This window comes from Hyla sarda, chromosome 12 (genome assembly GCF_029499605.1).
Source record: "Hyla sarda isolate aHylSar1 chromosome 12, aHylSar1.hap1, whole genome shotgun sequence".
NCBI lineage: Eukaryota > Metazoa > Chordata > Amphibia > Anura > Hylidae > Hyla > Hyla sarda.
In genome coordinates this window covers 15404189-15428097 of record NC_079200.1, presented here as the reverse complement: position 1 = coordinate 15428097, position 23909 = coordinate 15404189, and the positions used below count along the sequence as shown (strand labels likewise).

General features: G+C 43.9%; 1 protein-coding gene across 7 annotated transcripts in view; it reads right to left on the bottom strand.

The window, feature by feature from the left end:
• Window positions 1–23909, bottom strand: part of ETV4 (ETS variant transcription factor 4) — a 97821-nt gene that overhangs the window by 4724 nt on the left and 69188 nt on the right. For all 7 annotated transcript variants that reach the window (XM_056547599.1, XM_056547600.1, XM_056547602.1 and 4 more), the window contains exons 6-11: window positions 15407–15530; window positions 15141–15299; window positions 14703–14956; window positions 6204–6260; window positions 2699–2767; window positions 2159–2331 (exon numbers count right to left, since the gene is read on the bottom strand). In XM_056547599.1, coding sequence (XP_056403574.1) covers window positions 2159–2331; window positions 2699–2767; window positions 6204–6260; window positions 14703–14956; window positions 15141–15299; window positions 15407–15530 — 836 coding nt within the window. The remainder of the gene's footprint in view (window positions 1–2158; window positions 2332–2698; window positions 2768–6203; window positions 6261–14702; window positions 14957–15140; window positions 15300–15406; window positions 15531–23909) is intronic.

The following is a 23909-nucleotide window of genomic DNA, read 5'->3' as shown; positions in this document are numbered from 1 at the left end:
TAATAATATAAATATTTATATATATATATTTATAAAATATATTAAAATATATAATATATCTTATTCTTCTATATAATACTATTATCTAAGTACATAGCCGTCACTCCTCCTCCCATAGACATGAATGTAGGGGGCGTGGCGGCTGGCATCGCCAGTCATTGGGCACGGAGCGGAGTTCGCACCAAATGACAGGGATGCCGCAGCGGAGATTGTGGGAGTCTCCAGCGACGGGACCCTCGCGATCTAACATCTTATCCCCTCTCCTTTAGATAGGCAAGAAGATGTTTTCAGCGAAGTACTCCTTTAAAGGGGTACTCCACTGGAAAAAACATTTTTTACATCAACTGGTGCCATAAAGTTAAACAGATTTGTAAATCCATGGATGCCATGACTAAGGGCCAAACAGCCTGAAACGTGTCGGCATCTAGAGGTGCTCCAACCTTGCACACATGCACTGTTGTCCTAGTGCACATTTTTTCTTCTGCTGAATTCCCTTTATCTTCAGATTTGTAAATGACTTCTATTTAAAAATCTTAATCCTTCCAGTACTTATCAGGTGTTATATGCTCCACAGGAAGTTCTTTTCTTTTTAAATTTCCTTTCTGTCTGACCACAGTGCTCTCTGCTGACACCTCTGTCCATGTCAGGAACTGTCCAGAGCAGGAGAGGTTTGCTATGGGGATTTGCTTCTATTCTGAACAGTTCCTAAAATGGACAGAGGTGTCAGCAGAGAGCACTGTGGTCAGACTGGAAAGGAAATTCAAAAAGAAAAGAACTTCCTGTGGAGCATTTTAAACACCTGATAAGTACTGGAAGGATTAAGATTTTTTTAATAGAAGTAATTTACAAATCTGTTTAACTTTCTGGAACCAGTTGATTTAGAAAAAAAAATGTTTTCCAGCGGAGTACCCCTTTAAGGTCCACCAACATAGAACAGGGAAACCATTCTAATCCTGGACTGTTGGTGGGCCTTGAGGACTGGGATGAGACCATAGAACACTGGTCTCCAACCTGCGGACCTCCAGATGTTGCAAAACTACAACTCCCAGCATGCCCGGACATGCCTGTCTGGGCATGCTGGGAGTTGTAGTTTTGCAACATCTGGAGGTCTGCAGGTTGAAGACCACTGCCATAGAAGAATGACTGGCACCTGCATGGTGTGCTCCGTTTATTCTGGGCCACATTTGTTTTTGTCCCAGTGGTCGGACCCCCACTAATTTGCTAGTTAGCCCTTATACTGTGTATCGGAGATCACTTTGTAAATGCTTTACTTAAAGGAGTATTCTGATTTCACAAAGTGTAGAACCCTACATAAATAAACTAGTCGCCTTCTAAAAATAAATTAAAGGGGTACTCCGGTGAAAACCTTTTTTCTTTTAAATCAACTGGTGGCAGAAAGTTAAACGTATTTGTAAATGACTTCTATTAAAAAATCTTAATCCTTCCAGTACTTATTAGCTGCTGAATGCTACAGAGGAAATTCCTTTCTTTTTGGAACACTGATGACATCACGAACACAGTGCTCACTGCTGACATCTCTGTCCATTTTAGCAACCGTGCATAGCAGGTGTATGCTAAGGGCAGCATGGTGGCTCAGTGGTTAGCACTGCTGCCTTGCAGTGCTGGGGACTTGGGTTCAAATCCCACTAAGGACAACAATAAATAAAAAAAAGTGTTATTAATATTATAATAACGTCAGCAGAGAGAACTGTGCTCGTGATGTCATCAGAGAGCATTCCAAAAAGAAAAGAATTTCCTCTGTAGTATTTAGCAGCTAATAAGAACAGGAAGGATTAAGATTTTTTAATAGAAGTAATTTACAAATATGTTTAACTTTCTGCCACCAGTTGATTTAAAAGAAAAAAGGTTTTCGCCGGAGTACCCCTTTAAACAAAGCTCACATAGTATCTAAAAGCGGTCACAATACTGTACAAGGCAAACAACATTAAAAGGGGTACTCCACCGCACCAGCGTTCGGAACAATTTGCAGCTGCCCCCCCCCCCCTCTCCCATACACTTGTATTGAGGGGGCGTGGTGTAAAATCAAGAGGGGCGTGGCCGTAACATCACGATGCCCGCACCCAGCAGCGTTCGGTACAAAATGTTCCGAACGCTGGGACAGTGGAGTACCCCTTTAATAGGAATCCTGTAACCTTACCTCTTCTGGCTCTATAAGCTTGAACTCCATGCCTCTACCAGTCCAGGCTATGAAGTGCGAGTTCGAGGGATCGTCCAGCAGAGCCACCAGGAACTGCCAAAGCTGCAAGGATCCGCGTCTTTGGTATGGAGGTCCATCTCTGTAGGTGCCAACTTCCTGTTTGATATCGCCAGCTGTAATGGTGACAAAACGATGGTCAACTCACACCACGTCAACATCTGGTAGAGACCATTACATACTCCTACGAAATACCCACAAGCTTCCCCCTATACATGGTCTCCTTCCTAAAATTCACTGACTCAGCACCGATCTTCTGGGACAAGAAGAACATGAAACATTCCTGGCACTAGACCACTATGGTTGTTCTACTACACAAGCGTAAGGATCCAATATGCCACCAAAAGAGGAGCGGCCGCCAAAAGACTATTTGTGAGAACATTTTGGGAAAAGGGGCTCAAATGTACTTTTCATCACATCGACCAAAGTGAGACCTGCCTATATATATGTTATGGTGGTCAAAAATAAAGAGGAAATACAGACCTTCAAATTTTTCTGGTACAACACAAGCGTCATCTGTGAAACTTCTCATGGGCTTCTCATAGCCGTAACCTACAAAAGAAAAAACGGGAAAAGGTGTTAGACATAACTGTAAAGTACGAGCCTATAAGTCCTTTACTGGTGATGGGGCTGCAGAAGAAGAACGCAAAAAGAAGGTTAAAAGGACAACTGCCGCGGAAAACACATCCAAAGGATAGGGGATAAGTGTTTGATCTCGGGGGTCCGACCGCTGGGACCCTCCTCAATCTCCTAAATGGGGCCCCGGCATAAGTGCTTAGTGTGAGCGCTAATGCGCGTAGAGTTGACCTGAGAGGTCGACGGTTACGCCCCCTTTCCCGTACAGTTCTATGGGAGAGACGGGGAGGCAGCGTTGTGCCAATCCCATAGAGATACATGGAGGAGGCGTATCAGCCGCCGCGTCATGCTGCGGCCGGCGCGCCTCCTGCACGGGAAATCCGTGGCAGAGCCATGGCCCCGTGCAGGAGATCGCGGGGGGGTCCCAGTGTTCGGACCCCCGCGATCAAACACTCATCCCCTATCCTGTGGATAAAGGATAAGTGTTTTCTGCTGCAGATGTCCTTTAAAGGGGTACTCCACCCCTAGACATCTTATCCCCTATCGAAAGGATAGGTGATAAGAGGTCTGATCGCGATCTTCCTGCTGCACCTTAAGCACCAGGCCAATTTTATTTTTGAATTTTTGTTTTCTCCTCCTAACATTCTAAAAATCGTAACTTTTATATTTTCATCCACAGACTAGTATGAGGGCTTGTTTTTTGCGCGACCAGTTGTCCGTTGTAATGCCATCACTACCATAAAATGTATGGCGCAACCAAAAAAATACTATTTGTGTGGGGAAATTAAAAAGAAAACCGCAATTTTGCTCATTTTGGAAGCTTTCGTTTGCATGCCGTACAATCTACGGTAAAAATTACATGTTTTCTTTATTCTGTGAGTCAATGTGATTAAAATGATACCCATGATTACATACTTTGCTTTCATTTTTTTTTTTTAACGCAACAATAATAAAAAACTTTTTAACACAATTAGTATGTTTAAAATTCTTCTAATTTGACGACCTATAACTTTTTCATTTTTCCGTATAAGTGGCAGTTTGAGGGCTCATTTTTTTAGACGTGATCTGCACTTTATGGATACCACATTTGCGTATATAAAACTTTAATTTTTTTTATTAGTTTTTTTTTCAATAAAATGTGACAAAAAAGCAGCAGTTTTGGAATTTTTTTTACATTCACCGTACAGGATCATTAACATTATATTTTAAATAGTTCCAACATTTACGCACGCGGCAATACCAAATAGGTTTATTAATTTTTATTTATTTTTTACACTTTTTGGAGGCAAAATGGGAAAAAGGGACATTTTACATTTTTGTTGCGGGAGGGAATTTTTCACTTTTTTTTTTTTAGATTTAATAGTCTGCATAGGGGACCATTTATAGCAATCATTAGATTGCTAATACTGTTCAGTACTATGCATAGGGTATAGCACTGGTGAGTGTTATCGGCGATCTTCTGCTCTGGTCTGCTCGATCTCAGACCAGAGCAGAAGAAGAAGACGGCGGAGGCAGGTGAGGGGACCTCCATCCGCCAGGTTAGCTGATCTGATCCCCGTGGCCGATCAGATCAGCATAAAATGTAGCCGCGCTACCACAGATGCCGGGATCTGTATTGATCACGGCATCTGAGGGGTGAATGGCAGACATCCGCACGACCACGGATGTCGGCCATTACCGGTGGGTCCCTGGCTGCTATCAGTCATGTACAGGATGTAAATGTACATCCTGGTGCGCGAAGTACCGCTGCACCAGGACATACATTTACGCCCGTGGTTGTTAAGGGGTACTCCGCCCCTGGACATCTTATCCTCTATCCAAAGGATCCCTGCAGCTGGACCCCCACGATCACCGGACGGCACCCTGACATTCTGAACATTTATGTTTAGAGCACTGGGTTCGGGTGGTCATGGTCGCTCGTCACGCCCCCTCCCACAAACATGAATGGAGGGGGCGTGGCATGATGTTACGACCGCTTGAACCCAGTGTTTTGAACAAAAATGTTCAGAACGCCTGGGTGCCGCCCAGAGATTGGGGGGGCCCATTGCAATCAGACATCATTTCCCCTATCCTTTGGATAGAGGATAGGATGTTCAGGGACGGAGTACCCCTTTAAAGGGGTACTCCACCCCTTAGACATCTTATCCCCTATCCAAAGGATAGGGGATAAGATGTCTGATCGCGGGGGTCCCGCCGCTGGGGACCCCGCGCAATATAGCATGCGGCACCCACCTGTTTCTGGTCCGGAAGCGCTGGAGGGTCTGGGTCCTGACCTCGGGAACGGAAGTTCGTGACGTCACGACTCCGCCCCCGTGTGACGTCACGACCCGTCCCCTCAATGCAAGTCTATGGGAGGGGGCGTGACGGACATAAAACTTCCGTTCCCGAGGTCAGGACCCAGACCCTCCAGCGCTTCCGGACCAGAAACAGGTGGGTGCCGCATGCTATATTGGGGGGGTCCCCAGCGGCGGGACCCCCGCGATCAGGTCATCTTATCCCCTATCCTTTGGATAGGGGATAAGATGTCTATGGGGGGAGTACCCCTTTAAAGGGAACGGAAGTTCGTGACGTCACGCCCCGTCCCCTCAATGCAAGTCTATGGGAGGGGGCGTGATGGCCGTCACGCCCCCTCCCATAGACTTGCATTGAGGGGACGGGTCGTGACGTCACACGAGGGGCGGAGTCGTGACGTCACGAACTTCCGTTTCCAAGGTCGGGACCCAGACCCTCCAGCGCTTCCGGACCAGAAACAGGTGGGTGCCGCATGCTATATTGCAGGGGTCCCCAGCGGCGGGACCCCCGCGATCTTATCCCCTATCCTTCGGATAGGGGATAAGATATCTAGGGGCGGAGTACCCCTTTAAGTCAATGACTACTTCTTCATAGACCATGGTGACCTAGAAATCTTCATAATTTTTTAAAATATTTTTTCTATGCAAGTTCAAGTAGGTTATGGCGAGAGATCTTTTCCAGGTCTGTCACCGACCCTCACGACTAGAGATGAGCGAATTTACAGTAAATTCGATTCGTCACGAACTTCTCGGCTCGGCAGTTGATGACTTTTCCTGCATAAATTAGTTCAGCTTTCAGGTGCTCCCGTGGGCTGGAAAAGGTGGATACAGTCCCAGGAGACTCTTTCCTAGGACTGTATCCACCTTTTCCAGCCCACCGGAGCACCTGAAAGCTGAACTAATTTATGCAGGATAAGTCATCAACTGCCGAGCCGAGAAGTTCGTGACGAATCGAATTTACTGTAAATTCGCTCATCTCTACTCACGACCATCGCCTAACCCTTTATGTGATATATCTGACATCTATCCCCTACAATCACAGCTTCTATTTCTATGACTACATTTAAAATAAGCCTAGCTATATATAAAGTACACAAATATAATACACAAGTCGTAATTACCGTCCAAGTTTGGGTAGCCTTCCACGTTCCTGTACATGGACTGACAGCCAGGAACATCTGTCAAGAAGAAATGGAACAACAACAAAAAGAGTTAATCATAAAAGTAAATAAAAAAAGTAAAAATGTAACCTACACATGTTCTAAAAGAAAAAAAAAAGAATTACACCAAAGCAAACAAGTCGGCAGCCAGATGTGCTGTAGGTTTATATTAGACCGAATCAATGTGGAAACGGATTGTAAACACATCTGAGAATCCTAATGGCGCTTCCGTTTCTGATCGCGTCGGAGTTTATGTTATCCCAGATTGCAGCTGTTTGGACGTTTTTAGGTACAATAAATAAAAAGAAAATAAATAATCCACTGGCTTCTAACATAAGCCCGAAATGTTAAATAAAGTTACATCACAAGTGCTCCGTAGCGGGGTGCGCGGGATGTGGACACCTGAGAGGAGTTTCCAATATTCTGGAGAGAAAGAAGTGCAGTAGCGGGTAAAGTGGATAGGGTTTTTTTTAGGCTATGTTCACACTACCATTCAACTCCATCATGGGAGAACAGGAACGGTGCAGAGGAGAAGAAAAAAAATTGTGTCCAATACACCGGACACCATACAAGTCAATAGGATCTGTTGGGAACCAGTGGTGTCCGTTGTGTAAAGCTGGTGTCTGGTGCCGAATGGACCCTGAATGGGTCAGAGCACAATGGTTATGTAAACGTAGCCCAAGACTGTAGTGTTTCCGTGTAGGTTGTGGATTTTCCCCAATTTACACTTCATAGACCCTATATACACACACAATATACACTCCATAGACCCTCTATATACTACAGTATACTCTATACACTCCATAGACCCTATATATGCACACATTATACACTCCATAGACCCTCTATATACTACAGTATACTCTATACACTCCATAGACCCTATATACACACACACACATTATACACTCTCTATATACTATACTCTATATAGACCCTATGTACACACCCACACACACACTCCATAGACTCTATATACATATACCACTATACTCTATACCCTCCATAGACACTGTATATACTATACTCTATACATTCCATAGACCCTATATATACACACACACACACACACACACACACACACACTATACCCTCTATATATACTATACTCTATACACACACACATTATACCCTCTATATATACTATACTCTATACACTCCATAGACCCTATATACACACACACATTATACACTCCATAGACCCTATATACATAGACCACTATACTCTATACCCTCCATAGACCTTATATACATATACCACTATACTCTATACCCTCCATAGACCCTGTATATACTATACTCTATACACTCCATATAGACTATACACTCTCGCCAGTCTATAAACCCTGCATACAGGATATGTCATCCCTTGTGACTGCTCCAGCCAATCACAAGGGGGTGTAGCTGCCAGAAGGGGACCAGCTAAGGCACAAAATGGGAGTGTATTTGGTGTTGCTTTTTGAGTGTAGTTCCCAGTATATCTCCTGTACGGGGCTTTGCTATCTACTTGTCCACGGGGCGCTCCAGTTCCCACCTTTCAAACCTGCTCAGCCAATCTGCAGCGGGGACGGGGGTCCAGTCTTAGCCACCACTTGCGCTCCTCTCCCGAGAGTGGGGCTGGAACACGCAGAGGATGGGTAGGTAGCGAGGCCTCGTACAGGAGATCGCGGGGGTCCCAGAGAATATACACCCCCCAACAAGATACGGAATATGCATGATGGCAAGGGAGGAGGGGCTGTCAGACTGCTGTTTGAGGACAGGGTCGTATGTCGCCCTTTGGAAAGAAACCTTTATCACGTGTGCACTGCTCTATTATTTATGGGGCTGCTCATTATAAAGTTTGCAGAGGTCCCAGAAGTCGAACCCACTCCGACAAAAATAGATTCTGGTTCGCCAAATCTTACAAGAACAGGAGGTTGTTTAATTTAGTATTGACATTTTTTTATTAAATTTTTTTGCTTCCCGAGTGTTCCAATTCCCAAGAGACATCTGGAAGGAGATTGTGGACTGTCTCAGACCCTGGGGAATCAGAAGACTTCAAAAGCTGAAGGACTTTTCCCCCCCAAGACTAAACCAATGGCAGATTAACGAGATTGGAAGGGGGGGGGGGGGGTGGTCGTCAAGTCTTACGGTGAATTCCCTCAACTTTTGTGATTTGGTGTCTTAGTGATTGCGTATGTTTGAGGTCATTGTCCTGCTGGAAGACCAGAGATCTTGGACACAAACCCAGCTTTCTGACACTGAGCTGTACAGTGCGACCCAAAATCCATTGGTAATCCTCAGATTTCATGATGCCTTATACACATTCACGGCACCCAGTGCCAGAGGCAGCAAAACAACCCAAAACATCATTGACCTCCACCATATGTCACTGTAGGTACTGTGTTCTTTTCTTTGTAGGCCTCATTCCGTTTTCGGTAAACAGAAGAATGATGGGCTTTACCAAAAAGCTCTATCTTGGTCTCATCTGTCCACAAGACGTTTTCCCAGAAGGATTTTGGCTTAATCAAGTCCATTTTGGCAAAATGTAGTCTTTTTTCTGTCTCTGTGTCAGCAGTGAGGTCCTCCTGGGTCTCCTCCTGGGTCTCCTCCATAGTGGGGTCCTCCTGGGTCTCCTCCATAGTGGGGTCCTCCTGGGTCTCCTGCCATAGTGGGGTCCTCCTGGGTCTCCTCCATAGCGTTTCATTTCATTTAAATGTCGACGGATAGTTCGCTCTGACACTGATGCTCCCTGAGCCTGCAGGACAGCTTTGAATATCTTTGGAACTTGTTTGGGGCTGCTTATCCACCCATTTTTTGAGTTTGGTGTGACATTATGTCCAAATTGCTTTTTTTCCTCCCTTTTTTGGTTTAGTTCCAATACACACAATGGGAATAAACATGTGTATAGCAAAACATGTGTTACTGCAATCCTTTTCTGTGACAAATACTTCATTTTCTAGAAAAATTTCAGGGGTGCCAACATTTACGGCCATGACTCATTATATATCTCTATCATATATATATATATATATATATATATATATATATATATATATATATATAATTTTTTTATACTTATTGTTAATATATATATTTATATTATTCATAATAATTATATATTATTATTATTATAATAATATATGAAATCTATATGTGGGCACTGTTGGGTCCCGTTTACTTTTCACTAGGACAGGTCAGAAATTTGACCCATTCTTCTATACAGAGTCCTCGTACTTACGTTCTCCTTGTAAGGTGCATTGCTAATCTGAAGCCATTGGCCGCTCATGCTTTCGGAACACTAAAGCTCCAGGTCTTAGTCTGACCTTGATTTGTCGTGTGTGGCTCAGGTACAAAAGGGACATAAAATACTACAGCAATGTTTCCCAACCAGGGTGCCTCCAGCTGTTGCAAAACTACAACTTCCAGCATGCCCGGACAGCCAACGGCTGTCCGGGCATGCTGGGAGTTGTAGTTTTGCAACAGCTGGAGGCCCCCTGGTTGGGAAACACCGTACTACAGTATTAATAAACCACCTTTCTGAATCCCGCGAACATTCTCCTTATTTTCGCCGCTTCTCCTTTAAGTGGAAATGTTAAGGCTGCAGTTTAGTCCTGTCAGTCGAGTATTCGTAACCTCTATAGCACTGATGTATTTTTTTTTTCCTTTCCCAGCGCCTTAATAGCCTCGGGCAGAAATACAGTAACAGATAGTGTTACCGCAAGACAGCCCATATTTCTGCTATGATGTCAGCCGCCTATGAAAAAGCAGCCGAGTTTTGTAAGCCGGCACCAGAACAGCCCTACGGGGACTTCTTGTCTTTCTCTCGTCCTCCATTTTGTGAATGAAATTCCTCAGACTCCATTCAGAGAGAGCGAGGAGCCCGGGTCTGAGTTAGTGACTCGCAGGAGCGGTGGGAGGGAGAGGGCTACAATTCAAGGTTGTAATGTAATCCTGGTAGAGGATGCAGGAAAACGTGGAGCTCCAAAATGCAAGGTCAGGGGACGGCGAAAAATAAGTCGAGAAGCGGCTCCGCTACACAGTATTCTGGAAACACATCAGGACAATTCTTACCCCGACTCATTCTCTATAAACATCTATATGTAACCAGACAGATGTATAGAGGGAGAACACATATATATCTCATCTGCTCAGCTCCTCCTGCTCTATAACATGTTACCTGCAGATTATACTGTATTGTATATATCATCTACTCAGCTCCTCCTGCTCTATAACATGATACCTGCAGATTGTACTGTATATATCATCTGCTCAGCTCCTCCTGCTCTATAACATGTTACCTGCAGATTGTACTGTATTGTATATATCATCTGCTCAGCTCCTCCTGCTCTATAACATGTTACCTGCAGATTGTACTGTATTGTATATATCATCTGCTCAGCTCCTCCTGCTCTATAACATGTTACCTGCAGATTGTACTGTATTGTATATATCATCTGCTCAGCTCCTCCTGCTCTATAACATGATACCTGCAGATTGTACTGTATTGTATATATAATCTGCTCAGCTCCTCCTGCTCTATAACATGATACCTGCAGATTGTACTGCATTGTATATATCATCTGCTCAGCTCCTCCTGCTCTATAACAGGATACCTGTAGATTGGACTGAATTGTTACAAGTTCCCTTCAAAGCTTTACATAAACCTGCCCTGATCGAGGGGAGAGGTTTCCAGGAGTCTGGGTTGATGGATTTTACTTCCATACATGCCAATGATCATTAATCGTAAAACCAGACCATTAGTGACAACCTTTAAGCCCATTGTCTACAGCTCTAGACTACGCCTGCCATTCACTTCCCATTTGTACATCTTTAATTATTGATCCTACACATAAAAGTCAATGATCTATATCCTGCACTTGTGAGAGAGGTTGTCCGGGACTTGGGATTAGGTGAAAGGGATTTTGTCAGGTCCCTTTGTGCCCCAGACATTGCCCTAAAGTCTGGCCTGATTGACACTAGAGAGCGCAAGATAGGGGATAAGTGTATGATGGTAGGTGGGGTCTGACCTCCGGGACACCCCCCCCCCCAATCTCCAGAACTGGGCCCAGTCTCTCCCTGTGCACGGACCAGGGTGTCAGCATACACTGTCTATGGTTGAGTCTGAGATACATAAGCACTGAATGTTCTGGAGAGCGGAGGGGGTGGGGTGGTCCCTGAGGTCAGACCCTTAGGATAACACAATCATCCTCTATATTTGGGTTTTCCAGGCAAAATGTATCGATGACTTATCTGCAGGATACCAGATCAGGGTAGCCGACAGTAGCACGACTGCCGATCAGCCTTTTACCATGCCACCGCATATCGTGCAACAGAGCAAGAAAGACGGCTCCATACAATGGCCACACTGGGTTACTGCAACTCCGCTACCATGCGCTTTAATGAGAGCCGAGCTGCAGTACCCAAAATGGCCACTGCACTATGTACGGAGCTGTCTGCTTCCTGCTCCTTTTCACTGTGTTGTGGTGGCACGAGGCTTTGGTAAACAGCTTAAAATACAGAAAAGATAAATACAGACCTACTAGTTCTAACTATACTATAAAGGGTTAATAAATGTAAATCAGTAGTAGGATGCAATACCAATTTTATGCAGATGGTGTAAATCTATAGTAGTAATTAGAGTACGTTCATGAGGTCAAGAGATAAAAATAAATTATATTATATATATATATATATATATATATATATATATATATTTTAAACAAAATAAATATTTTTTTAAATTTATTTCTTGACCTCAAACTGCACACAGTAGTTTAAGGTCAAGAAATAAATAAAAAATTATTTTACTTATTTAAAATGTATTTATTTTATATATTTATTTTATAATTATATTTAATTTTTATATTTTGTTTTATTTTATTTATTTTTATTTATTTCTTGACCTCAGAGTACAGTTTATGAGGTCAAGAAATAAAAATAAAAAAAATATATTAAATAAAAAATAAATAAATTATAAAATATATTAAATAAATTAAAATACATTTTATTTTAAATAAATTTTTTTTTTATATATTTTATAATTTTTTTTATTTAATTACATTTATTTTTTTTTTACCTAAAGCTGTACTATGGATTTACACCATCTACATAAAATTGGTATTGGATCCTACTACTGATTTACATTTATTAACCCTTTATAGTATAGTTACACCTAGTTGGTCTGTATTTATCTTTTGTGCATTTTAAATTTAAATTTAGGTGTTTCGCAACCATGGTGCCTCCAGCTGCTACAAAACTACAACTCCCAGCATGCTGGGAGTTGTAGTTTTGCAGCAGCTGGAGGCACCCTGGAAAACAAAAACGTGCTATATACTTTGCGGCACTAGACGACAGAAAAAAATAAATAAATAAAAAACACAGACAATATCACCGTACACACCAAACCAATTTCTGCCCCTATACATCACAGCTTTCCAAGAGCAGAGGAAACCGAAGGAAATTAAAAACTCCCCTTCTAACACAGACCAGGGCTCCTGACAGGTCTAGCGGTGTCACTTCACGGCCAGCCGATTTCGGGAGTTTTTATAAGACACTTTACTTCATTCATATAGGTGACTGAAACAAGCCGTTTTATTTACATTCCAACGTATGCGGCGGCGCTGTACGGACCAGACAGACATGAGCTCACCGGCAAAGCAGACAGACTGCGCGGAGGCTACAGGGATACAAGTATTCAGACGCCACATATAGGTAGCCATTCAGCTACTGAAAAAAAACAACATTTTAACCCATTAAGAAGGGTAGGGTCCCAAAAAAAAAAAAAAAAAAAGAAAAATCCATCGGAGTACCCGTTTAAGTTCACACCACTGTTGTGCTTCGTCCATTTCCTGGTAAGTTCGGTGCCTAATGGACCCTTTGCACAACAGACACCAATGGGCCCATTTGTGTGTTCACTATTAAGCGGATGAAGTCCCAATGGTGGTGTGAGCCTTTTTTTTTTATATCAGAATGACAATTTGGCACAACGTAGGCTTGTCCATACACCATCGGATCGGTAAAACGTTATCGTATAAACTTATAGGAAATCATGGAGACCACTAATCCATGCCGGATGGGCAAACAAAATAAAAAATGCTAATTTTTCAACGTCTGCATGCTAGAATACGATACATTCTCCGTTATTTTTAACTAGTTAAATACCAGCCATTGCCCGGTCTTCCTACTTGTTGTGTGAGAGGAAAAGCAACGTTCTTCAGGAGACTAGGAAAGCTGGGTGGCAGGCATTCTGCCTGCCACCCAGCTTTCCCAGTCTCCTGAAGGCCCAGCAATGATAGGCTCCTTGTCCTCCCTGAACTCCTTACTGAAGAGTTACCATACTCTCTGCCCCTGCAGGGAGGTCTTCTCTATCCCCTCACCCTTTTAGCCCGAAATCTTTTCAACCTGCCCGGCCAGACGCTTAAATAACACTTTATTATGACGTTGGTCTGGTGATAGGATGTTTATAACTCCTGGGCAATCTCAGCAGCACCACTGGAACACGATGAGGAGACGTACCAGAAGTCAAATAGACTTAAGATAAATCTCCTGATCACGTTACTATTGGTTTCAGAGGTTGCCCAGACCTGCCGACGTACCAGGAGAACTCCAGAATAGGAAAATTGTCCTCCATACTGCCAGCAGTAGAAAAAATAAATAGATACATACCTTCCTTCGCTCCCCTGGTGCCTCCGGTAACCCACTCCCGTCTGCGGCGCGATTCTCTTCCTGGTTGCCGGTGGTCAGCGAGTCATACCGCACTCAGCCAATCACCAGCCGCAGCGAAGTCCCGACTCGGCCGGCGACAGGCTGAGCGGCACCTGCTGCCGGGGCCGAAAACGTCACACTGCCGATCAGCCTATCACCGGCTGGTGATTGGCTGAGTGCGGTATGACTCGCTGACCACCGGCAACCAGGAAGAGGATCGCGCCGCAGACCGGAGTGGGTTACCGGAGGCACCAGGGGAGCGAAGGAAGGTATGTATCTATTTTTTTTTACTGCTGGCAGTATGGAGGACAATTTTCCTATTCTGGAGTTCTCCTGGTACGTCAGCAGGTCTGGGCAACCTCTGAAGCCAATAGTAACGTGATCAGGAGATTTATCTTAAGGATCGCGCCGCAGACCGGAGTGGGTTACCGGAGGAACCAGGGGAGCGAAGGAAGGTATGTATTTTTTTTTTTTTTTTTTTTACTGCTGGCACAATTTTCCTATTCTGGAGTTCTCCTTTAAGCTTTACTATATTTTTATGTGACATAAGAAACACATGTACTAAGTTTAATTGAATTATCTCCAGCCGTTTGATACTTATGCTGGATCACATATATTAATATATATATATATATATATATATATATATATTATATACACATATACATACACACACACATATCTATCTATCTATCTATACACACACATACATTTGGAACAGATATAAAGAAGCTCTACCATTGATTTCTCTTTTTCGATAAAAACAGGTCTTACCTGAATCATAGGCATAATCCGTCTGCTCCTGCTTGATGATCACATTGGATGGGTATCGGTGAGGCCTGCTGGTTCCGGCGCGGTTTGCCTGGTCATACATTGGATCATGGTACTCCTGTTTGAAGCTTTGCTGTGGATACTGGAGACATGGCTCAGACATCTGGCGTTGGTAGTTCGCCGGAGACTCCCTAGTCATGTTCTGTGTGGATGGAAAGGAGTGGCACATCTCTGGCAGCTGCTGTTGGTACCGGGATCTGAAGGATAAGAAGAAATAGTGCTACCACAACATTCCATTCAATGCCCCAGTTCAAAGGTTAAGTCATTTAAATTTAGGCGATCTTGAAGGGTATCTTGCTTGCTTTGAGTATCGCTACACATGAAGACAGGCTATAGATTTTACATTCAGTATGTATGGGATTTCTGGGACACTATACGTACCCATGTTCTATGAGATATCCTCCAGACTGGACAGGTTGTGATGAGCCCTGTGGATTGACATATCCTCTGTCTTGTCTGGAGAAGTGAGGGATTGGGGACACTTGAGCTCCCTGATTTGGGGACTTTATGTTGACTTGTCTTGCTGTTTGGTCATAGGCACTGCAGACGGAAAGAAAGGTTAAAACGCAACCTCAAACCAAGGTAACAAGCTGGTAACCAACCACACCATCTTCTAACAATAGGATACATGCAGCCGCGGCACTCACCTGGCATAAAGGCACTGCTCCCCATTTCGGTATTGAAACTGCTTCTGGCTACACGAAACACTGGGGTCTGAACAGGAGCTGGCCTGTTCCTTTTTGATTTTCACCGGAGGGCTGTGAAAGGCAACTGGGAAGGAAAAAAAAAAAAGTTCCGTAAGAGAACAAGAAGAAACCTGAAAGGCCTCACAGCATTGGTTTACAAGTAATTCAGTATTTGTTATCTAGTGTTCAAGAAGGACAGAATGTCGCCTTTAGGACCATGCATGAGGTACTAACCCCTGCCTCTTCTAATGTGGAATTGTAGACACTGAGTGGAAAGGAAGGTTGAACTTATGCAGGATCTTCTCTATAAGCAGCAGAATCACAGTCTCAGTCGGATGACATTTACAACAGAGCCGTAACCACACCAGTGTGCATGAGCCCGTACAATAGGGATACGATTCTGCCAAAAGGCAATGGGTGAGTGAACTAGCCATCAAATCCCAGAATATTGACCATGGTAGGGTAACGGGAAAACGTTCAAGAAATCCCCCATGGTAAAAACACAAACCTATTAAAAGCTCACATATCGACAGCTAGCGGAGTTCCCACTGCTGGTTCCCCGTGCAATCTCCCACAGCACCCGGCGTGGGAGATTGCAACCACGACCCCCGTGACGTCATGCCCCCTCCATTCATGTCTATGGGAGGGGGCGTGATGTTACATCACGATCACAGCCTCTGGCTCCGAGCATTCTGAAGTAAGTGTTCAGGACACTGGAGCACCAGAGTACCCCTTTAAGGCGGCCATACACTGACAACCAATGCTTGTATAGATGACATTACTGCCCGACTCCTCCCTCTCCATTGAGAACAAGTGATCTTTCAGGGATAAGTTGGGACAACCTTTTACACCTGGTCGGACCTCAGAAATCAGCAGGTTCCACTGACTTTGTGGACCATCCAAAGCTCCCAGTTTTCATCCTGAGGCTCGTCAGACACCAAGTTGGCAGAGTTCAGCCATTTGGGGGGGGGGAGGTTGAGAGTTTGGCAGACCATCTAATGTGGACGTGGCCTCCAGACTCTACAGAAGATGCCAGAGGAGAGATGACCTGGGAACATCAGATTGCAGTATACTTGGTCCTTTTGTTCTTGGGAAAATACTCCACCACCAGAGGTACCTGGCAGTGGCTTACTACCATCTCTCCAAACATGCATGTGTATGGGGAGGAACCATATAATGTGGCCTCCAGACTCTACAGAAGATGCCAGAGGAGAGATCGCCCGGGATCATCAGATTGCAGTATACTTGGTCCTTTTGTTCCTGGGAAAATACTCCACCACCAGTGACTTACTACCGTCTCCCCAAGAACGCATGTGTATGGGAAGGAACCGGACATTTGACAGACAACATGCACGCTCAGGTAGTTTATTAGAAGTTTATTGTCAGCCATTTAATCTCCGTAGTTTACAGAGGTCTAACCTGCCATCTTTCGACCCAACCAAGTTGAATCCTGACAGCCATGATCTGCACTTCCTACTTGGCAATTAACAGCAATTAAACCCTGTTAAGTATCTGGCAGCCGGTAGGAGACCCACCCAACGCTCAGAAGAACAGGCCCGCAGGACATCCAAGGTGCTTTCAGGTAACATGACTAATATTTAGTGGAGTTATTACGGGTGGAAAACACTTGTCACGTAAGGGTCATTTTAGCCTAGAACTGCCGATTCTTCTTTATGGTTTTCTAAGTTTTTTTTTCTTTTTATCACTTTGTTAGTGTTTTTTTTTTAATGTAGTGCAGTGCCGGTTCCACTTTAGCTTTTTCTTTTTTCCATTTTTTTTCAGTCCGTTAGCTTTGTTTTTAACTTTTCCAACTCTTCCTCCCATGACAGTTTGTGTCTTGCCTGGCTACTGACCTCCTGACCCTTTGGATTAAAAAAAAAAAAAAAACTCTGTTGCGTCATACGTCCTGTGCACAAAACATTTCACCTATTAAATATTCTACGCTCTTTAAAAAAAAAAAAAAAAAGTGCAGCTAGGCAGAACAGGGGAGGGAGTGTGCGCAGATTGATGGAGCCATATTCACTTTTGGACCCTCTGACTGCTTTGTTTTTTCTTTATAGAAAGCAGCAGCATCACTCGATTTGGGCGATCGGCGCCCCCCACTGGAATAAGCTGGATGGTAAAGTGGCCGGAGGCAACAATTTGTAGGGAAAACTTGGAAGTGGGAACAACCTGCTGTTCACCATCACTGTTCTGCAAGATGGCCGTCCGCGTACACTGTATCTGTACAGTAACATCTGAATTTTTATAAAAATGTTGCAGTGTTTATAATCCTTCTGTGACATCACTCTACATATTCCCATACTATGACCTAATGCAGTACAAGCCTTTATTCACTGCAGTGCTTTTTTATTATCCTTAAAGTGACACCTGACCATGCTCAGACAGTCCCCGTGACCTCACTGTGCACACTATACAGTCCCCGTGACCTCACTGTGCACACTATACAGTCCCCATGACCTCACTGTGCACACTATACAGGCTCCGTGACCTCACTGTGCACACTATACAGGCTCCGTGACCTCCCTGTGGGCACTATACAGTCCCCGTGACCTCACTGTGCACACTATACAGGCTTCGTGACCTCCCTGTGGGCACTATACAGTCCCCGTGACCTCACTGTGCACACTATACAGTCCCCGTGACCTCACTGTGCACACTATACAGGCTCCGTGACCTCCCTGTGGGCACTATACAGGCTCCGTGACCTCCCTGTGCGCACTATACAGTCCCCGTGACCTCACTTGCACACTATACAGTCCCCGTGACCTCACTGTGCACACTATACAGTCCCCGTGACCTCACTGTGCACACTATACAGTCCCCGTGACCTCACTGTGCACACTATACAGTCCCCGTGACCTCACTGTGCACACTATACAGTCCCCGTGACCTCACTGTGCACACTATACAGTCCCCGTGACCTCACTGTGCACACTATACAGTCCCCGTGACCTCACTGTGCACACTATACAGTCCCCGTGACCTCACTGTGCACACTATACAGTCCCCGTGACCTCACTGTGCACACTATACAGTCCCCGTGACCTCACTGTGCACACTATACAGTCCCCGTGACCTCACTGTGCACACTATACAGTCCCCGTGACCTCACTGTGCACACTATACAGTCCCCGTGACCTCACTGTGCACACTATACAGTCCCCGTGACCTCACTGTGCACACTATACAGTCCCCGTGACCTCACTGGGCACACTATACAGTCCCCGTGACCTCACTGTGCACACACTATACAGGCTCTGTGACCTCACTGTGCACACTATACAGGCTCTGTGACCTCACTGTGCACACTATACCGGCTCTGTGACCTCACTGTGCACACTATATAGGCCCTGTGACCTCACTGTGCAAACTATACAGTCCCCGTGACCTCACTGTGCACACTATACAGTCCCCGTGACCTCACTGTGCACACTATATAGGCCCTGTGACCTCACTGTGCACACTATACAGTCCCCGTGACCTCACTGTGCACACTATACAGTCCCCGTGACCTCACTGTGCACACTATACAGTCCCCGTGACCTCACTGTGCACACTATATAGGCTCTGTGACCTCACTGTGCACACTATACAGTCCCCGTGAGGACTGTGGGTACTATACCGGCTACCCGTCCTACCCGGACACCCCAATCCTGTATAACAGTAGGTTGTGACCAGGATCTATACATAGTCTCTCAAAATAAAAAATGTTGTTATATTAAAACAATGAACTAAAAACGTAACACCCTAAGATACGGAGAGGGATTGGTTCCTCTTTGTCGAGTCGACAAAACACAAAATCAAATTCAGATAAAATGTAAAAATTCTGCTCTTTGCATCATTTCCCTCTGGGAGCCATGTGACGAGTAGAGGAGCGCGGCGAAGCGTATGTGAAATCATTAGACACCCGGCAATGACGTCTTTAATGGCTCCATGTCTCGCTACGCGCCAGAAATTGCTTGTTTGCAGCTTCCTATTGTAGCCTGTGACAAGTGTCAGGGGATGGTGCAACACAAACGCAAGGCTCTCACCGGGGACGCCGCGTCCTTTGGGGGCCGATTGTGCTCAGACGATCGGTGCCAGTAAACAGCGCTGTCCAGGGCCAAGACGGATGCAAATTCTGCCATCTGAAACCAATGGCTGCTTTTTTTTTTTTTTCCCCCAAGCGTTTGTTTTCTGGGGCAATAACTTATCCAGGATAAAAAATTAAATAAAAAATAAAAAATATAAGAGCTGAATTTCTTCCAAAGACAGCACCCCCCCTGTTATTAGGTTGTGCGTGGTATTACAGCTTTGCTCCATTTACTGCAATGGGACTGAACTGCAATACCACACACAACCTGAGGACATGGGTGGCGCTGTTTTAGGAAGAAATCTTTATCATGGGTTAATGGAGTACTCCACTGAAAAAAATATTTTTTTTTAAATTAACTGGTGTCAGAAAGTTAAAACAGATTTGTAATTTCCTTCTATTAAAAAATCTTAATCCTTTCAGTGCTTATCAGCTGCTGTAGAATACAGAGGAAGTTCTTTTCTTTTTGAATTTCTTTTCTGTCTGACCACAGTGCTCTCTGCTGACACCTATGTCCATGTCAGGAACTGTCCAGAGTAGGAGACAATCCCTATAGCAAACCTCTCCTGCTCTGGACAGTTCCTGATACAGACAGAGGTGTCAACAGAGAGCACTGTGGTCCTGACAGAAAGGAAATTCAAAAATAAAAGAACTTCCTGTGGATTATACAGCAACTGATAAGTACTGGAAGGATTAAGATTTTTTTATAGAAGTAATTTACAAATCTGTTTAACTTTCTGGAGCCAGTTGATTTAAAAAAAAATAAAATATTTTCCAGTAAAGCACCCCTTTAAAATAGTGTGCCTCCAGCTGTTGCAAAACTACAACTTCTAGCATGCCCGGAAAGCCGAAGGCTGTCCGGGCATGCTGGGAGTTGTAGTTTTGCAACAGTTGGAGGCACACTGAGTTGGAGAATATAGACCCACTGGGATCATGGGCACGGAGGGGCACTACTACTTTGAAATAAATTATGGATAAGGCTGTGTTCACATGTTGTGGCTAAGTACTGCATGCGTTCTAGTGTTTCACCACAAATAATGTGTAGAAGAAATTAGCTCTGGCAAATGGCTATTAAAGACAGCGCCACCCCTGTCCTCAGGTTGTGTATGGTATTACCACTCTGCTCCATTCACTTCAATGGGATGGAGCTGCAATACCACGCACAAACTGAGGACAGGGGTGGCGCTGTTTTGGGAAGAAATCAGTGTCATGGGTTAAAGCAGTGTTTCCTCTACTAGTGTTCCTCCAGCTGTTGCAAAACTACAACTCCCAGCATGCCCGGACAGCCAAAGGCTGTCCGGGCATGCTGGGAGTTGTAGTTTTGCAACAGCTGGAGGCACATCGGGTTTGAGACCACAGATCTACTGGGATCATACATTTAAAAAAAAAATAGGGGGTTATCCAAGATCTGACTTTATGATCAGATCTTGGATAATATCTGAAAAAGAGCTGATTTTATTCCAAAAAGTGCGCCACGCCTGTCCTCAGTTTGTGAGTGGTATTGCGGGTTACTTACATTGAAGTTGTAATACCACACACAACCTGAGGACAGGGGTGGTGCAATTTAAAAAAAATTTTTTTTTAAAGATATTAGCTCTGTTTCTCCAATTCTGGATAAGTCTGTGTTTACATGTTGCGGCTCATTTGCGGTACCGCAACTACATTACCGCATGCGTTATTGCCATTTTTACCACAAGATGATGTGTAATGATCATTTACGACAAAAGACATGTGGTGATTAGTTACCGTACCGCTAATAAGCTGCAACGTGTGAACACAGACTTATCCAGGAAGAGAGAAACTGAACTAATTTCTAACAAAAACCACGCCACCCATGTCCTCAGGTTGTGTGTGGTATTACAACCTCAACGTAAGTAAGCAGCAATACCACACACAAACTGAGGACAGGTGTGGCGCTCTTTTTGGAATAAAATTAGCTTTTCCTAACCTTGGATAACCGCTTTTTTAAATGTATGATCCCAGTGGGTTTGTGTTCTCGGACTCTATGTGCCCCAGTAAAGTTAAACGCGCTTGGCGTCATAAGGCATCACTTATGGAATTCATTTATTAGCGCAGATTTTTGTGCAATGCGAAACCAGCTGCGCAAAACTTACTTTGTCACTTCATAAATTTGCGCAAATAAAAGTGCAAAAAAAAATAAAATAAAAACAAAACACAACAAAACACCAACAACACCATAAACACCAAAAAACACCAACAACACCAACAACACCAACAACACCAACAACACCAACAACACCAACAACACCAACACACCAAAAACACCAACACACCAAAAACACCAACACACCAAAAACACCAACACACCAAAAACACCAACACACCAAAAACACCAACACACCAAAAACCCAACTGTGCAAAAGTGATAAGTTAAGTGCAAAAAAATGGTTGCTAACCACGCCCCCTGGAAGCTTACAATAAAAAATGCCGTACAGTATTGCATTTCCTTTCATAGCGCCTGGTACACCACCTGGACGAAAGCTGCCTAGTTTTAGAAAAACATGGCTGCTTTCGTCCAAATAAATAGCACCACACCTATCCACAGGTTGGGTGTGGTATTGCAACTTAGTTCTAGTCACTGCAAAAGGAGCTGAGCTGCAACACTGAACAACCCTCAGACAGGGCTGCTCCTAAAAGGTAGTGGGTGCTGCAAATCAGTCCCATGGGGGTTGTTGCTTGGCTTTCTCCCACAAGAGAACCAGTCATTACTCTTATGCTGCCCGAACTGCAAGTCATGACAGCGCTCCCCGGAGGCTTCTCCCTGCCCCAGCAGCCTTGATTGATCTATTCCCGTTTGGGTATAGGCAGACATCAAAAAGATCAAAGCCGGCGTGGTAGGGAGAAGCCACCTGGATCGCACTGATAACATAATTCGGGCAGCATGAAAGTGATAACAGGTTACCTTTAAAAGGGGTACTCCACTGGACAATTTGTAAATTACTTCTATTAAAAAAATCTTAATCCTTCCAGTACTTATCAGCTGCTGTATGCTCCACAGGAAGTTCTTTTCTTTTTCAATTTCCTTTCTGTCCGACCACAGTGCTCTCTGCTGACACCTCTGTTCATTTTAGGAACTGGAGTAAATACCCATGGAAATCCTATTCTGCTCTAGACAGTTCCTAAAATGGACAGAGGTGTCAGCAGAGAGCACTGTGATTAGGCAGAAAGCACATTCAAAAAGAAAAGAACTTCCTGTGGAGCATATAGCAGCTGATAAGTACTGGAAGGATTAAGTTTTTTTTTAGTTTTTTTTTTTTTAATAGGAGTAATTTACAAATCAGTTTAACTTTCTGGCACCAGTTGATTTAAAAAAAAAAAAGAAAGAAAAAAAGAAAAAGAAAAAAAAAAAGTTTTCCAGTGGAGTACCCCTTTAAGGAATGTAGTTTTATAGTCATGCAGAGACCCACTAAGGCTTGGAGGTGTATAATCTATATATAGATATATAAAACTAAAGTCTATCGGACTTCCAGTACATCTCCTAATCACATACTTTTGGGCTGCAGAGATTGTCCAGGACTTTTAAACATCCTGCCAACTGTACGGAGGAGGGGGATACGAGGAGGAGACCTTCATTGTTGCTCTTCCTCTCCCACAAAGTTTGGGTAGGAAAACAATGCTGGTTACTAAGTTAGCTGTAAATGGTTTTTACGTATAAGTTTTAGGTTAAAATGTTCCGTTTTGAAACTCCAAAACAGGCTGTTGTTGATGGTCCCCGAAGCCGTCACGAGTCAGCTCTATTTAAAGGGGTACTCCGGTGGAAAACAAAATTTATTTATTTATTTTTAAATCAACTGGTGCCAGAAAGTTAAACAGATTTGTAAATTACTTATATAAAAAAAATCCTGATCCTTCCTGTACTTAGCTGCTGTGTGCTCCCCAGGAAGTTGTGTAGTTATTTTCTGTTTGACCACAGTGCTCTCTGCTGACACCTCTGTCCGTTTCAGGAACTGTCCAGAGCAGGAGAGCTTTGCTATGGGGATTTGCTTGTTTTCCGGAAAGTTCCTGATACTGACAGGTGTCAGCAGAGAGCACTGTGGTCAGACTGGAAAGAACTCCAGAAAGAAATACAACTTCCTCTGTAGTATATAGTAGCTGATAAGTACTGGAAGGATTACATTTTTTTAAAGGGATACTCCGGTGGAAATTATTATAATTTTTTTTTTCAAATGAACTGGTGCCAGAAAGTGAAACAGATTTGTAAATTACTTCTATTAAAAAATCTTAATCCTTCCAGTACTTATTAGCTGCTGAATACTACAGAGGAAATTGTTTTCTTTTTGGAACACAGAGCTCTCTGCTGACATCATGACCACAGTGCTCTCTGCTGACATCTCTGTCCATTTTAGGAACTGTCCAGAGTAGGAGAAA